At 59.3% G+C, this 17,107-nt stretch overlaps 1 protein-coding gene across 6 annotated transcripts; it reads right to left on the reverse strand.

Moving 5' to 3' along the window:
* Positions 1-1,651: 1,651 nt before the first annotated feature.
* On the reverse strand, positions 1,652-15,189 carry SLC9A5 (solute carrier family 9 member A5). Of its 6 annotated transcripts, none has more exons than XM_074913417.1 (16): positions 15,045-15,189; positions 9,823-10,125; positions 9,017-9,180; positions 8,658-8,736; positions 8,209-8,386; positions 7,857-8,077; positions 7,513-7,715; positions 6,865-6,954; positions 6,675-6,745; positions 5,867-5,996; positions 5,607-5,695; positions 5,318-5,444; positions 5,019-5,189; positions 4,363-4,429; positions 4,022-4,153; positions 1,652-3,728 (listed from the first exon to the last, which is right to left on the reverse strand). In XM_074913417.1, the coding sequence occupies exons 1-16, from the start codon at positions 15,175-15,177 to the stop codon at positions 3,262-3,264; spliced, it is 2,625 nt and encodes an 874-aa protein (XP_074769518.1). In that variant the 5' UTR covers positions 15,178-15,189; the 3' UTR covers positions 1,652-3,261. The 6 variants fall into 6 exon arrangements, with proteins under 6 accessions (XP_074769518.1, XP_074769517.1, XP_074769516.1 ...); XM_074913416.1 differs by having other exon boundaries at positions 4,363-4,432; XM_074913415.1 differs by having other exon boundaries at positions 4,363-4,432; positions 6,865-7,008.
* Between the last annotated feature and the right edge of the window lie 1,918 nt (positions 15,190-17,107).

Genomic DNA, 17,107 nt, shown 5'->3' on the forward strand with positions numbered 1-17,107 from the left:
TGCATGGAGCCAGAGTTGGACCACAGATCTCCTAAGCCCCTTCCAGCCTCAAATCTACCTGATGCTCCAACATGCATTGTGCGATGGTGAGGTGGTAATTTTAAGACATGCTGTTGCTTAGCTGACTTGGGAGATAGCCAACACCATCACCCACAGTTTGGATCTTCCATCCAGCTGATGCCCCTGTTACCAGAGCTGCCTTACCTCCTCTGCTGACTTCACAAGTTCTGGTACCACAGAGAAACTGGAGGAGCTGAGCACTGGAGAAAGTAAATCACCGTGGAAAAAATGTGCAGATTTAATGGCAGGCTCTAAGGAGAAGGCTGCGTGCAAAATAATAGGTCTGTGATAGTCAGGCAGCTCTGGGATGGGGTTGCTTATAGTAACAGTGAGAGGGTTGCATGTTCTGGGTTACAGTCTGAAAAGCAACTCCTTTGGTTATGCCTTACTTTGTCCTGGGGAAACAGAGGTTTGGGCACATGTGTTCATGGTTTGGCTCAGTTCTTGTGTTTTTCCACTGAAGCACTTGAGTATTTTTAGGCTGAAAGAGCTGGCTCTATACTATGCTGGAAAGATCGGAGCAGTCCTGTGCAGGCAGGAGACTGCCTGCTATCTCTCCCTGTAAAGTGAAATACAGAGATTGGAGTATGAATACTGATAAAACCCTGTGAAGAAGGGTACAGTAGGAGCCACCATGCCTGGTCACAGCATGGCTGGGGTTGAGGGTGGCAAGAGGGGGCTCCAAGCTCACCAGCTGCTGGCTCAGATAACCGTGTGAGACAGCAGCAGCCAGCCCCAGCGTTTCCCAGAGTTGGGATATCTGCTTTTCTTCCTCTGAAGACCCGAATGCAGTAGACCCACCGCTTCCAGGAAAACAACCTGGACTGCACAACCTGTTGCACTGCCAAAGCGATCGTGTCTGCAGAAGACACTGGCACAGAGGTCCAGCATACAGAGCACGGCTCAGCCAGCATTGCTGGGTAGTGGGACGTGAGGAAGATGGGAAGCGTCAGGAGGAGCAAGAACTTCCCAGGGGACCAGTGCAAAGCTCTCGAGGCTAGGAGCTGCGTAGAGACCCTGCCAAAAAGGACCTGAGGGTGACGGTAGATGCCAGGTTCAATATAAGCCAAACATCCATCTTATGAATTAAGAAAACCACATTTACTCTGCTTTAGGAAAAGTGGAGCCAGTAGATTGAGGGAAGAGCAAAGCCAGCACACACCAATGCAGGAAGTTCCTGTGAACCAGAATACCCTGAAACAGACCCATATTTTTGGCAAATAAAGAGGAAGCACAGCCATGGGAAGATCTGGGCTCCCAGCACTCTGCTGCTGTGCAGGCAGCCATGACAGCGGGCAGCAAGGGCCCCGGCTGCCTGCTGGCCTCTTGCTGGCTGCTCCCCGAGGCATGGTCTAATGACGGCTGCAGGCAAGCCTCTGTTTGGAAAGAATTTCACATTTTCCACAGACATTATAGAAACTAGGAAATCCAGTTAGGCTCATTGAGTCTGAGAGGGCAGCTGTGGCCTCAGTGGAGAAGAACAGAGGCCCAGGGCTATGGTGCCTGTGAGGGAGAACTGAGCCAGGAGCTGCAAGAACCAGGATGTGCAGAGGTTCCCAGACAGCAGAGAGACCAGACTGTGACATCTGCTCCAGCTCCAATTTATTGACCATTACAAAATACTCTGCATATATTTTCACATTAAAACAATATTCTTGCAAATAAGACAGTAAGTCTTGAGTCATTTGTGGTGCCCATGGCTACAGAAAACACTGACCCAGCTAGAGATTTAGTATGGCCCAATATCAGAAATCAAAACCAGAATAAGGCATACCAGAAATGCAAAACTATATAAAAATCTTTTAAAAACCTCATGCTTGTCTGGTGGGACAGGTACAGAGCAGAATGGCCTTTGCTGAGCCTTGCTAACAGTACTGGGGGTACTGCCAGCTTGCTTGCCCCACATTGTGCATCTTAGGTGTCCTCTTGACACCTGCTGTCTCAGCACACCCACGTAGCTGGAACAGGCAGTTATTTACCCACTTTGGGGCATTAACAACCCAAGTCCCCATTCCGTAAGAGGAGCATCCCCAACCCTCCTGCATTGCTGGTGCCCTGTGCTGAGCTTTTGCATGCCAAGCAGTTCTTGGGGAGCAATTCTCAGCCCTTGGGAGTCTCACCAGGAATAATTCACCGTGTGGGCCATTGCCACCAGGTCTCACCACGCTGTCATGAGGGACCAGGGGTGGTTGGGAGTGGGGACAGACCTTTGAAGATGCACTCAGCTCTCGCTCATTACCCCTCTTCCTGATGTACATTCATACCTGCTGCTCACTCCACTCCTTGCACCATGATCAGCCCTCCCAGCTGATGGGCCCCAGGCAACTGGAAGGACTGGGATGTGGGCAGGGTGAATGCCAAGAATGCTGTGCGGGACAGCTGCCTCCTAGCCAAGCCAGAAAGCTGAACACCACAGCTATTGGGAACACATCCAGACAACAGGTGTGAGGCTGGCACAGCAGGTTGGCTGCTAGAGGAGTCCCTGTGCATACACATTCACTAGTCCGGCTCCTGGTGGAGCCAAACCCCAGGAGCACTGCTCCCAGTCCTGAGAAGGTCATGGCCTCGCCTCTGTGGTACCTCCATAACCTGGGGAACGCAGAGCTCTCTGGCCTCCTGGCTGAGCTCCATGCATGCTGTGAGGAACCAGCCCTGTAATCACCTTGAAGTCAATGGCTCGGTCACTGGGTGTGGATGGGCTCTTGTGCATTGGCCACCACTCCCAGCCCCCTCCAGAGGTCTCCTACCCACAGTCAGGCTGGAGATCAGCTCATGCTCCTACACCTGCGAGCAGTCACGGCCTGTTAGCCAGCACCCACACAGCTCAGGGCGGCACAGCTGTGACACGACTGAGTTCGGCTGGGATCCCAGCCCTGGGAGGAACATCTCTGGCCTCCCAGTGCTGTGAAGATGTGTAGCAACCAGAGAGGAAGAAAGAGGTTTGGGGTCTGTGCCTCTCTGGGTGGACAGGGGTTGGTACCTGCTGCTGCAGCATGAAGCCCAGTTATCGACCAGTTTTGCATCAATAGGTGCATGGGCAAAGCCCACCCTGGAGTGCAGCTCCAGGATGAGTACTGGGCTCTCCTGCCACTCCTGGAGTTTGTGGAGACACACACAAGCTTTACAACGCAAGAGAGCACAGCGGTCAGCAGGTTGCAGCCCGTCCACAGCCCCCAGCCCCTTCCCAATCCAGGGTCTGCCTCAGAGGTGGCTTGCTCTGTTGAACATCAGCCACCTGGGCTCTGCGGTGGGCAGCATCCTGCCCTGCTCCTCCATGGCCATCAAAGGCTGCAGCTCCTGCTGCTCAGCGCCATCCGGGCTGCTGTCACTCTGTGACCGGCTGCTCTTAGAGATGTGGCTGGGGAACTGGAAGCAGGAGCTTTGCTCTGGCATCGCCTGGCTCGCAGAATGGGGCTGCTCCTCCAGCACAGGGCAGGCGAATCTCCTGTGCTGAGGTCCGCTCTCGATGCCTGGAGGGGAAGCAATGCTTTCCAGGGAGGAGATGCTTTGGTTCCATGCCTTCTGCATATCCACTGGCACAATTTTGGTGGTCTCTGATGAGACGTAAACAGCCAGATCAGCCTGGTCTCCTTTCCACGGCAGCTCCTTCTCTGCCAAGGTGGGTGATGGCGGGATGATGCAGGGGCTGGGGCAGACGTCCAGGCTGCCTGGGGATGCAGGAGAAGGGACAGTGAGAGGGATCTTTCACAGTTCTTTCTCTCTCCCTGGGCCCTTGCAAACATTGCAGAACCAACCACTGCCATACAACCAGCTGGCCCAGGGATGGAGTATCCACCAGGGAAGCTCTGCCGTGCCTCCAGAGCCACAGAGAACAGTGATTCTCCCATTCATGCTCTGCTGACTTTGATTTTGCCCAGGTCAAGGCAACTTTGCTCCCCAGGTGGAGGAAGGACAAGCTACCCAACGGCAGCTGCCCTGGTATGAGAGCATCAATGCCTACCAGGAGTTGTCTTTCCCTGAAGGACTTCATCAGTGGCTCGAGCGATGAACACAATCCCTTCATCATCCTCTCTCTCTGTCTCTGAGCTATCGCTCTCCTCCTCCTCTGAGCTGACCATCACCAGGACAGGAGCTGCAGCCAGATGGAGGGAGTAGGTTTGGAGGATGGGGCACCCTGTGGGGGAAGGACTGCACTCATGGGAGAAGGACTTGGTGCTAGCACAACCCCGGGTGCTGTCATGCCACCAAGCTGGCAGTGGGCAGGCACAGCCAGCTGCTCCCATCCTAGCACCTCAGGTCCCCTTACTAGGACCTGCAACCCTCACCTGCCACCAGCCTTACCTGCCTCCTGCCAGGGGACGTTTCTGTGTGTCTTCCCATTGGGCGCCTCGCTGGTCAGAGAGATGTTCTTCTGTGAAGGAAGAGGGACCAGCTGGGACCTGCCCCATGCAAACCCCTAACCATAACCCAGGTGGCCCTGCAAGCCAGGGTAGCCCTGGGGACATAGATTCCCACCCCAGCGAGGAGGCAGCTGGCAGTCAGTGCTTCCTAGCCCTTAGGCATTGTGTCTTCATGGCCCTACAACAAACAGCTCAGCTGCAACAGTGTCAAAAGCCTCCAAACAAGAGAAGACACCTAAGGCTTGATTTAAAGTGTAGTGCCACACTTCTGAGCCTGGATCTGCACTGATGTTCAGGCTACTTTACGCTGAGTGCTCCTGGAAAACAAATATGGGGCTCCTCCAGGGCTTGGGACCACTTTGCCTGGGAAGAGCCACCCCACGGCAGTGTTGGTGTGGTGGGGACACATGGACATGCAGCACCCGCGTGCTCACACGCAGCATACGCAGGACTGAGATGAGATGAGCTGCTTTCCCCGCTGGCTCTGGAGCTGCCAATGCCCTGCAGCACCTCACCTACACCCCGCTCACTGCCTGCAATCTGGGGGAGGCCAAATCTCAGAGCTAGGAAAGGAGCAGGAGGTTGGGGAGCGCTTGCCTTTTTCCTGCCCTTCTCCTTCAGCCTGGCCTTGCTCTTGGAGGAGCAGACGTTATGCTTTGTGGACTTGAAGGTCTCCAGCCGCCTCTTCATGTTCTGCCGGAAGATTTCTTTATCTTGGCGCTCTTGTTTATCTGGAGAGATGAAGTGACGGCTGTAGCTGGCCTTGTACTGGCCGAGGGAGAGGCAAAGAGACAAGGGTGAGCAGCTGGCCACACAGAGCGTCCTCCATCCCTGCTCCACTTGCAGGTGCTGCTACCCTCGGGGTCAGCCGCACACCTCGACCAGGGAATGCTCACCCGCCGGCGAGGCTTGTAGAGGCTCCCTCGCAGCACGTGGTGCATGGCGGCATCTTCCTTGTCCCGGCGGCTCCGCACTGTGTCAATGACCTGCAGGTCCAGGCACGCGCCACTCCCGCTCTCCCTCCTGGGGGGCAGATGGAGATGGAGGGAGATGGAGAAGGTGGGGCTGGGCTCCCTGCCTGCATCCTGCCAGCCTCCTGCCAGCCCTGCCACAACCCACCCACCCCCAGGGAAGAAAGCAGCGGTGGGGGTCCATCAAGGTCTGCCCAGGGACACTCGTACTCACAGGAGGTTTGTGACCGACGACTCCGACATGGACGTACGGCTGGGCATGGAGGGCAGCGCCAGTTTGGCAGCTGAGAGCACGTGGCCACCCTGGGAAGTGGGAGGGCAAGGCTGGCATCAGGGCAGCAAGGACCCAGGTGGGCTGGGGGGGTCCCCACTGCCTGAAGAGGGCACACATGTACATGGTGGGGACTGCCAGCCCAGGTCAGCCAGCTCTTGTCGGGGTCGTCCTGCTGCCCGGCCTCCACCACAGGCCCCTACCTGGTCGACAAAGCTGATAGCATCACGGATGTTCAGCTTGTAGTAAACGTCCCAGATCTCATCGCGCAGCCTGTAGGCAGATTTCCGCATCAGGAGCTGGCTCAGGTACTTCTTGTCAAACTGTTCCCACCTGCCATGAGATGAAGACATGGGCGGTTTAGCTCCCATGGGGTACCACGGCCAGGGACCCCCTGCCCATGTAAGTTTGAGAGTGTCCAAAGCATGGTGAAAGCAGGCTGGGCATGCAGGACCTGGCTGTGCCCAGGGACACGCTGCCAGGGACAGCTGGAGGGAACACACTGACCCTTCGTCCCCACTCAAGGGGAAAACAGACACCAGTGGGTCTGTGGGAGGCGGTGGGAGGGGGGACTGGGGCTAGCATGGCTGCCCCAGTGGAGAACTTCCCTCCAGGAAACAGGCTTTTAAGATCCTTTTCCTGTTGCTCTGCTGCAGATAAACACTGCCTGGGTTTTAACGGGGGTTTTCCTTCCTCGACGCCCAGCACAGCTCCATCCATGGTGAGGCACAGGGTCCTCGCCACCACCATGGACACCCCACAGCCCCCCAGCAGCTCTGGCACAGGCAAGGAATGCCAGCTCCCACAGCATCCCCAACCGCACCCGCCCGGCCTCTCTCTGCGGTGCTTTTGGGACCTTGGTCTGCTGCACAACAGCAGTCAGATGGTCCCCTTCCAGACGGACTGACGGACAGACATACAGCCTTCCTGCTGCAGGGGTGTCCTCCAGTGCAATGTCCTCATGGCTGCCACGTGTCCCCCATCCACCTGAGAATCCTGGCTAACACTCACTTGTCCCGCCAGTAATGGTAGCCGTGGTGTCCCACGATGTCCTCCACCGCTGCCAGGATGTGGTCAAAGGCCTTGAGTGAGGAGAAGAGGGTGAGAGCCGCAGCAAGGCTGTGGGTGCCCCAGGGGTGCCGAGGCTGTGCATCGCCCTGGCAGTGTGGGGAGATGGGCAGCCTCCGTCACCAGCACCTACGTGCTCGTGCAGCTCCTCGTTCAGTGTGGGCTTGTGGTGGTCACTGCGCTTCACCTTCAGCCACGTCACCAGGGGTTTGATGGTGAGGCCCTGGAATGGGAGGAGAAGGCAAGGGAAAGACTGGGAGGGCAAGAGGGTGCATGGCTGGGGCACAGGGAGCAGAAGCAGCACGAAGTGACCAGGGACAGCAGCTGTTCCAACCGTGTGTGCACCTTCCAACCCGACCCCCTGTGCCTGGGTCCTGTGAACCGACATGCAGGAACCATGTCATACCCCTCCAGTCCCCCTGCCCCTAGGCTTCCATCCCCTTCTTGGGGTGCAGGAACTCCAAATCCAGGGGCCATCAGCAGCGCTGTAAAGAGAACAGCCTGTCCAGGCACATGCTGGTGCTGCTCTTGGAGCCAGTCCCAGAACAAGAGGCTGACAGGGAAACGACATGGGCCATGGCCCCACTGTCACAACAGTTGCCACAGCAGTCCTGCACACCAGCCTGGTGATGGATGGGGTGCCAGGAGGCACCGAGGACCAAAGGCCACTTGAAAAGAGGTCTTTGCCCCAAGCACATGTCCATGAGCACCCGCCTGGTGCCCTAGGCCAGCTCTGAAGCAAGAAGGCAGCACTGGAGGAGGGCATGGTGCCCATCCTCACCTGCACAATGACAGTGAAGAACACCACCACGATGGTCGTTGCCACAAAGTAGTCCTTGGCTTTCACCTTTGCCCTGTCCAGCAGGATGACCAGGGCAAAGGCCACGGCCCCGCGGAGGCCACCATATGACATGACCACCTGGTCGATCCTGTCCAGGGGGATGAGGCGGAAGCGGTTGAGCACGTAGGTCTGGAGGACAACACCTAGGGAAGAAGGAGGAGAGCCTGGGATGCCAGCAGATGTCTGCTCCTCGAGACAGGGTAAAACCCCAGCCAGGAGCCATGGCTGGTCTCATGCCCCAGCCTTCCTTAGGGGACACCACTTTTTGGTGTGAAAAGACTGACCCACAGCTCTGAAGAGCAGGATAAAGAACAGGGTGCCCAGCACCAGTGCTGTGTCCCATGCCCACTTGGAGGTGTCCACAGCCGAAATGCCCAGAAACATGAAGATGATGGTCTCTGAGCTGCTGGCCAGTGTCTTCATGGTGTACTTGACTGTGGTGCGGGATTTCTGGGAGATGTTGGCTTCCACGTACTTCTTGCAGCAGATCCCACAGAAGGTAACTCTGCAGAGGGGCAGAAGGAGCTGGCATGACCCTACAGCAGGATGAGGAATGGGTCTGCTCATCGCCTCCTGCTGCTCAGCACTGCAACCCCTGATTTCCTGGATCCGCCCAGGGAACACCCCGGTACTCACGCCAGGATGGAGGAGAGCGAGACCATCTCGGCAGCAAGGTACGCGACGTAGGCCAGGAGGAAGACAAAGAGCGGCTCGATGATGCGCACGCGCTTGGTGAACCGCGTGATCAGGGCCAGGAGGAAGGCGAAGAGCAGCCCCACGGCCGTGCCCCCCAGGCTCACCAGGAAGAAGGAGACTGGTGGGGGAAGAAGACTCCTTTGCACCATAAGCAAGCGAGCCCAGCTCCTGTGCCCCACAGCCATACCACACTGGGCTGGCCAAGCCCTGTGTTCCCACCCAGCTCCCCACAAAGCATCCCATGATGATGGCTGGCATGTGACCACTGGGATGGAGATGACAGAGCTGTGGTGCTCTGTGCCCACTCTACAGCACAACAGCACCTGTGCTTGCCCCCCACACTTCCACGCTGGAAGAAGAGGCAGAGGGCTGGTGGGGCACATACTCACCTACCCCCTTCACGTAGTCCGTGGCATGGATATGCGCTGGGCCCAGCTCCACAAAAGAGTTGAAGACCTTGTACAGCACCTGCAGGCAAGGCAAATCCCTTGGGGAAGGCAGGGTACTGCCCTGCCTTGAGAGGGGCAGCACCTGCAGGCAGGATGAACCCTGCAGAAGAGGCATCGCCTGCCCCAAATCTGCCAGGCAACACAGCTCATCTCAGCAGGCAAAGGAAAGAGGAAAGACCAAGAAGCATGGCATGGGTCTGACCCTGGCTTGGGGATGTCATCCTCTGCCCATCCTGGGGGACTCCAGTGCCCTGGCCCATGTTGGGCTCCACATTAAGGTCCCCCAAGATCCAACTCACCACAGTGACAGCATCATTCAGGAGAGACTCGCCAAACACGATAATGAAGAGAGTCTCATTTACATGGACCTCTTCGAAGACGGCCAGCACTGCCACAGGGTCCACAGCTGAGATGAGGCTGCCGAAGAGCAGAAAATCCATCAGCCCAGCTTCGACGCCTGGATCTGTTAGGACAGAAGGACCAAGCTCAGGCAGACCGTCTGCCCCAGAGCCCCTCGTGCCAGGCTGAAACAAGCCTGGCCCTCATCTGCTCCCAGTGACTTGGCTGCAGCATCCCAACTTGGAGTGCAGTGGGCTGAGCCCGGGAGTGCTCCCAGAAGTGGGGCTCAGCACGTCCTTGCTGCAACATGACGGGAGCAGGGCTTGGCTGTCCTCCTGGGCACCCACATGCGTCACTGCCCCTCTGGCAGGTATGCACCAAAGGAGGCTCAGCAGCCCCACCTCGGGTCCATGCATTAAGTGATTCCTCGGGAGTCAGGACAGCTCAAAACACAGCCCAGGCCAGCCAGGGCCAGTGGCTTCAGCCAAGGACAGGGAACATGTCGGTGAGCCAGCAAGGCTAGCCAAGGTCGGCAACAAAAATAGCAAAGACATGAGTCAGCTCAGTGCTGAGCAGGGGCCATTTGTCCTGCATGCTTGACAGTCCTGCCAGAGCACCATTCCCAGGATGTCAGGACCTTGCTCCTGATAGAATTCCTGGGAATCTACAGCAGGGCCGGGCAGTGGGCTCTGAACTTGGGGGTGCGTTGCACCCCCATCCCATCTTCTGGGGATGTGGCCCAAGCTGGGCAGCCCTGTGCACCCACCCATGAGCCCAGCTCGGTGCAGCCCCCAGAGTGCAGCACCAGTGGTGAAGGAGTTCCAGAGCGTGCCCACCACTGCGTAGGTGAGGATGGCACCAATGTTGTCGAAGAACAGACGGCTGGGCATGAAGTAGCCCGAGTCTAGGACGATGGGGGGCAGAAGGAAGAGGAAGAACATGTTGGGCTCCAGCTGGTACTCGGCTTTCTTTGCCACAGCCAACACAATGCCCCCGAGGCCCAGCCCCAGCAGGATGAGGAGGCAGCTCTCTGGGACGATGGACGTCACCTTCCTTGACAGGTGGAAAACTAGAAGGATAGGAAGAATGAGAGCATCAGCCAAACCGGCACATGGACAGAGCATCCCCAATCCACAAGCCCCACAGAAGGGTTGGCTGATTCATGACGGACCCTGGGGAGGACAAGCGAGCAGCTAAGGCTGCTTCGTGGCCACATGTGCACAGAAAGCCTTCCAGCTAGCTCCCAGGTCAGGATTCCAGGTCCCTGACTCTTTGGGATCTCTCTCTCCTCCTCAGCCACTGTCTAATAAGCCAAACAGCCAGGCATTTTGATTTTCTTGGCCTCTGGTATCTGCACTTAAAGGATAAAAGCAGCCAGCAAACACATTCACAGTGTCACAAGCAATGCTGGCTGCTGTTCGAGTGAAGGCATCGTGGTTCACCGGGACACACTACCCCACTCAGAGAGGAGGATGCTCAGCCCTGGTGACGGGGTGACCTTGTTTGCAGCCGTCTGAGCAAGCAGATGGAGCAGCACGCAAACCACTGCAGCACAAGTCAGTCGGCCAGTCTCTGTGCCAGAGCACAACCTTCCTCAGCACCAACTAACCCACCTGCATGCAAAAAACAGGCACACAGGAGCTGCAGATTCAGAGATGCTTTGAATAATCAGTTTATTCCATGAGAGGTCTGGACCAAATCTTAAAATGCTGTGAAACAGGATATATTTTTTAAAGCGAGCAGAGTATGCCCAGGTATTCATCCATCAGCAATATGGCAGTGAGCCTGCAGCTCAGGCACAAGCCAGTGGGACGTCATACCAGCCAGCACAGGGGACTTGCTCCTTGAGGCAGCCTTGTCCCCAAGGCCAGGGTAATCCCAAATTATTCCAGCTTGCATGTGGGCAACCCACCATCCCTCCAAATTTCTTCTCCCTAGCGCATGGTGCTGTGTTCTTGCTACCCCCCAAAGGGCAGTGCTTGGGGAAAGGCTGTGGAGGTTCACGGTGGTTTTACCCCCCTATCGCTCAGCTCTGCCATTGTTTGTGACATCCAGCCCAGCTCTATTGCACAACTTGGCCATCAGGTGAAGAAACCTTCTCCTGGGGAGTGGGTTCCTCCAGACACTTCCAGAGGCACCTCTGTCCTTGAGCACCCAGCAGGTACAAGGGACTTCAGGGCAGCCTCTGAGCCATCACTTGACTGCAAGCCCAGCCCTGCTGCCAACCCAAACCTGTCTCTAAAGCGGTTTAGCTGGATTAAAGGTGCCCATTGTTTGTGCCAAGTCATGCCACCAGAAGGAAAGCTGTGCTGTGGTCACACATCAACCCTAGGTCACTTGGATTCCTCCCTCCTTAGAAACCCCCATGGACAGACCATGAGGTCCTGTCTCCAGTGGCACAGACCTGGAGAGGAGGCAGTGATTCATCAGTAGGCTTCCGTGTCTCTGTGCCCTTGTCATTGCCCTCTGAACCTGTTCCAGTCCTGCTCTAACCTTTCTGGAGTGGGTACCAGTGTCTGCAGACACCCTAGGAACTGAGGTCGTGGCCTCCTGATGTTCTTTCTTTTTCCTTTCCTAACAGCTCTTAGTTGATTTGCTTTCCTTCGCTGCAGCTGAGCGCTGAATTAGAGGAGATAATTCAGCGTCAAAAATCTGGTTCCTAACCAGAGACAACATCTTGGAGCCCAACACTGAACGTGCAGGTTAAGGGACGCTTCTCCTGTTGTTGAGACCTTCACAGCAACCTGTGCTGCTCCTCAGCACGATAAGCCCTGTCTGTGCCATCCCAGTGAGCCCCGGCACTGCTCCCCTGACATAATGTGCCAGGAACACTGCTGCAGCCGGCAAGGGCAGAGTAGGGAGAACAGGGCAGCACGCTCTGCAGCTCCATCAACAACCACCTCAAGGAGAAAGAGCTGCAGAGCACCCAGGGCCAAGCCTATGCCATAGCTCTGCAGCCAAGCACCCCGGCCATGGAGCCCAGGGCACCCACCCTCACCCCAGCTGCCTCCGGTCGCTGCCAGGGGCTGAGATTCAGCCATGGAGGCAGTGGCAATACGGACGGACACTACAGCCCTCGAAGCAAACCCACAGCTCAGAGAAGGGCTGGCTGAGCTCCAGCCCAGTCGAATTCCTGCTAAATGACCGCACAAGCCATGGCAGAGCCCTGTTCACCCCATGCGAGCCCAGTGAAGGCAGCGCCGGTGGGCGAACGGCGCTCGCTCAGCGCCTGCAGCAGGCTGTAAAACCACTTCCCGCCCACGGGAACAAAGCTCTGAAGTTTTCAAGAAGGGAACAAGGCGTCCAGCCCCTTTCTGCACACTCGGGAGCATTGCCAAGATCCAAGATCCCTGCTCCCCGCTCCTGCAACCAATCTGCACTCTCCGTGCTGCAGAGATATGCCCTGGCTGGCTGGAGAGACCCAGGAGAGCCCGCAGAGGTGCTGGGGGGACATGGGGACGTGGCTCCTGGCTGTCATCCGTCGTTCTTTCCCCCAAGCCAAAAACTTGGGGAAAGAAGGGAGCAGCATCGATGGGAAAGACCCTGCTTGTTCAAAAATCCCCTGGCTGAGGGGGGATGCTGCCACCTGCCTGAGCAAATGGCAGCACATGAGGTCCTCTGCGCCACAGGGAGCAGCCAGCGGGGACGGGTGGAACAAGCTCTAATTTTACACACGCTAGTCAAGGATTTCAGCATTAAAGGTTCCCACAGCAACAGTAACTTAGCCACATGTGAATTAACTTCATAGCCATAATCCACACTCAGGCATCCATAATACAGGATCTGCCATTGGGAGGACTTGGGGCCAAAACCTGTTCCGCTCCTCCGGTGCTTGGGAAACAGTGCAACACCCAAACCAAGACACAAGCAGCTGGGGACAAAGGTGATGGTGCAAGGAGAGAGGGTTGCAACCGATGGGGATGCTGTTGAGTAGAAAAACCTCCATCTGCTGGCAAAATCCCTGCCCATGGGGCAGCCGTGGGTGAGGAGCATGTGTGGGGCAATGCTCACCACTTCCCTCATCCCCACATCCTGTTCAAGCAGATCTGTACAGAAAAGGCAGCAAAACCCAGATGATGTCTCGCAGTGCAGGAAGGCAACACCCAAGCCACTTTTTCCCCGCCCCGGGTGTTTGCTGTCTCGGGGCACCCTGGCATCGTGACCGTCTCCGAGAACAGAGCCCGCAGTGTCATTTCCCCATCACCCAGGCGCAGGGCCACTTCCTCCCCTGCAGTCACAGGGCTGTGAGCTGGCAGCCCAGCACAACCACCGCGGCTCCTCTGCGCCAGCCTACGCCTGGCGTCCACGGCCACCGCAGCCCCCTCCACTCCCCAACATCCTCCACCCCAGCTCCATCTCCTCCGTGGGCTCCTGTGCACCCTGGGGACCATATGTGAGTGGAGTCGCGTGTCACCTCTGGGGACACCCCTGCCAGGGTGCTGCTGCAGCCCTGCCTCCAGGTCTGGCTGTCACTCCTGGCTCCAGGCTCTGAATATCCATCAGACCCATCGGATGTGCTGAGCCAGGCAACCTGGAGCTACTGACCACCGGGAACGTGTCTCCAAGATTGAGAAGACAATGGTCATCTGCTCACCTCAGGCCTGGAAGACTGTGGTGGGGCTGGGAGCTTGGAAATGACCCCAGCTCAGGCCCCCCCACACCCACCGGCACTGCTGGGGCAAAGGCAAGGGTGGTGAGGGGAGCACATCAAGGGAAATCCGCACAGGGAGTAGCTCCAGGGAGACGTTTGAGAGAAGAAAATAAGAGCCAGGGAAAGGAATTGTCTCTTTGATCTTCTGCAGGTAGGAGGGACGTGCTCAGCAGCTGGAGGTAGCACAGCTGCAGACAGAGGGTTGTATTTTTAAGCTCACGACGCCTTTTAATTAATTCCTCGCGATGCTTTATGTCTCCCTTGTGAGAAGGCAAGGAAAGAGAGGAATGTGAGGTCCACAGCAGTGGTGTCGATGATGGGACAGGCAGAGGCCAGCTGATAGTTACAGCCTGTCTCCTGCATACCAAGAGCTGCTGCTGGTCCCTGCCTGTTTGGAGACTCCCCTAAATCTGAACCCACATTTCCTGAGCTGTCTCCAAACTGAGAGGATGCCCATGCCCCCACCACAGGGGTTGTGCCCACAGTGTGGACCCCAAGGAGGAAACCTGCCTCAAGGTCACAGTCTCATCCCCTGGGCCCAGCACAGCAGGCAGGGGCACTGGGGGGACCAGCCCCCTACTCGGCACCCACACTTGGCCGTCCCCTCCCCCAGCACGCAGGGTGGTGTGGTGGGGGGCACAGCCCTGCAGCAGCTCACACACACCCTCCTTGCACCTTCCCACACAGCCTCTCGCAGCGGAGCCTCCCCCTGGGCTGCATGGACCTGTGCAGGGGAGTACGAGAGCCCGAGGCCACGCGGGTCTGGAGTGACCCACCGGAGGGGACCACAGGCACGGACCCGTCCCCAGGCTGCCGGTGACACATTTTGCCCAATACTGGCACCACCGAGCCCTTCCCGGGGCTGGGGGGGATCAAACGGCCTCCAGCTCTGCTGCTGGCACGTGCTGTGCCAGCCTCTGAGGCGTGGGACATCCTTTGGGGCATCATCTCTGCTCAGCTCCCCTTCTCCTGAACCCTCCCTCCTCTGTGCCCCCCCCTCCAGGCCCAGGCCCCGCGTTGTCCCTCGGGCTGTACCTCACCTTGTCGCCATCCCACGGGAGGGGACGGAGGCCGTGGCGCGGGGCCGCGGCGTGGGGTCGTGGCACGGCACCGCAACCCAGCCGATGGTGGTGACCTGCCGGGCTCTGGCCATTTGTCCCCATGACCCGTGTCCCGATGTGCGGTGACACCCCTGGCCCCGGCTGCCCCCGCGCCCACCGGGGATGCCGCATCCCACCCCGCCTGCCCCGGGGGGCGGGCGCAGCTGCTCCGGGGGTCCGGCGCCGGGCGGGGGGGGTGGGGGGACACACGACACGACAGCGGGGACGGACACTCACCGATCTTGGCCAGGCTGGCCACCAGGATCCAGGCGGCCACCAGGCAGGGCGCCTGCACCTCCCGCCACTGCCACCGCAGCAGCTCGGCGCCCGCCGTGGCGGCGGGGCCGGGGGAGGCCGCCGGGGGCTGCATGGCCCCGCGCCGCTCCCCGCCGCTCCGCCGCGCTCCCGGCCCCCGCCCGCGTCACGCGCACGTGGGGCCGCGCCGAGCCGGCCCCCCACGCCCCACGCCACGGGCTCCGCCCGCCGCTCCCCGCCCCGCCCGGGCCGGGACCGCCCCGGCCTCCCCCCACCCCCCCGGTACCGCGCCGGGTCCCCTGCACCTGCCCCGAGGCCCGGCACCGCCCGTGCCTCCCCCTCCAGCCCAGCTCAGCTGCGCCCTCCTGGTGCCCCCCGCCCCACCTCGGTCCCCCCTGCGTCACCCCAGATGCCCCCTGCCCCGGGCCAGTCCCCCTGCACTTTCCCCGGACCCTCGCATCACTGGTGCCCCTGCACCTGTCCTGGTGTCCCTTGACCCATGCCAGCCCCCCTGCACCTGCCCCAGTGCCCCACAGCGGCCCCCCCTGCCCTTAACCCTGCCGCCCCTGCCCCATACCAGACCCCCGCACTTGCCCTAGTCCTCCCTGGGTCTGCCTCAGTGCCACCTGTGTGACGCCAGTGCCCCTGCCCCGTGCCAGTCCCCCTGCCCCTACCCTGGTCCCCCGTGCCCTCCCCTGGTGCCCCTGCTCTGCTCGAGTCCCCTCACCCTGGCTCAGTCCTCCTGTACCCACCAGACTCCCAATCCCCCCACCCCACCCGATCCCCCTCCCAGCCCAGCCCCTTCTGCTGCCAGCTGAGGCCACCCATCCCTGCCCAGCCGCTGCCTGAACACCAGCTTGGGAGCACCCCTGGGGGAACCCCCATGGTTCCTGGCTCCCCCCTCACTTTCCCAGTCCCTCTCAGACACCCATGAAAGCTCCCACTTGCCTGCCTACCCTGGGCCATCCCCCCTGCTCCAGGAGGTGCCCAATCTCCTGCATCCCATCCCTATGGCTCCCAGATGGAGGGTCCCATGTCCTGGGTGGGCAGCGAGGGATGCCCAGGCAGCCCAGGATGCCACCTGACAGGGGGCAGGCAGGGAAGCTGGCAGCGTCCTTCATAGAGAGCCAGCTCTCAGCTGTGTCCGTGAATCCCCAGAGTGAGGACAGAAGGACACATTGGCCAGGCCGAGCCCTTTGGCTGGTACTGCTTATGGCACGGGCACTCTCAGACGCTACGTGCCAGGCAGGGCCCGCTGGCCAGGGGGCAAAAGGCTGCAGGATGCCTCGGCAGTGTCACCTCCTTCCACCTCCCTGACCCTGCACAAATGTGCAGCAAATGTTGGGCAGCAGAAGCAAACAGCTGGGGAAAGCAGCCTGGTGCTGCCTCCCCCTGCCAGACAGCTCCTGCCAGGAATGGCCTCGCCAGGGCTGCCACAGAGAATTTCCCTTTTTCAGTTGTCAAAGGCATCATTAAATCCCTGCTTTGCTTTGCCTGCCCCAGGCTGGGGGTGCCCTGCTGCCCTGGCCTCTTGGATCCAGCCTCTGTGACTGCTTGGGCATCTCTGCTGAGCTCCCCACTCCCCGTCTGCTCACGCCTCGCTCCTACTGGGAGCCCAGGCTGGGGCCACGAGCAAGGGGAAGGCTCCATCGCGTTGGGCCCCCATCACTGCCCGGGTAATCAGTCGAGAAGAAAATAAAATCGCCTTTGTGAAAGCTTGGTCTTGCCGGGTTGTGCTCAGCGTGCCCAGCGATGCTTCATGCCAAGTCCGAGGGCGATGAGACCTCCCCGTGTCCCCAGTCCCCCTACCAGTGCAGCCGTGGTACCCCCGGGGTTCTGCCGGGGGTCCCGGCTCCCCCCGCGGTCAGGGGCACGACGTGATCCATCTCGGACGCCCTCGTCAGCACCAACACCGGCCTCGGAGCCCGCCCCACTGCCGGGCTGGCACCGCTGCACGCCGGGCTGCCCGGGGCACGGCAGCTCAGCCCTCCGCCGCTTTCCCCCCGCCCCGGAGCGGCCCCAGCGGGCACCCCGCGGGCCTGGAG

Source organism: Athene noctua, chromosome 9, assembly GCF_965140245.1.
Source record: "Athene noctua chromosome 9, bAthNoc1.hap1.1, whole genome shotgun sequence".
Lineage (NCBI taxonomy): Eukaryota > Metazoa > Chordata > Aves > Strigiformes > Strigidae > Athene > Athene noctua.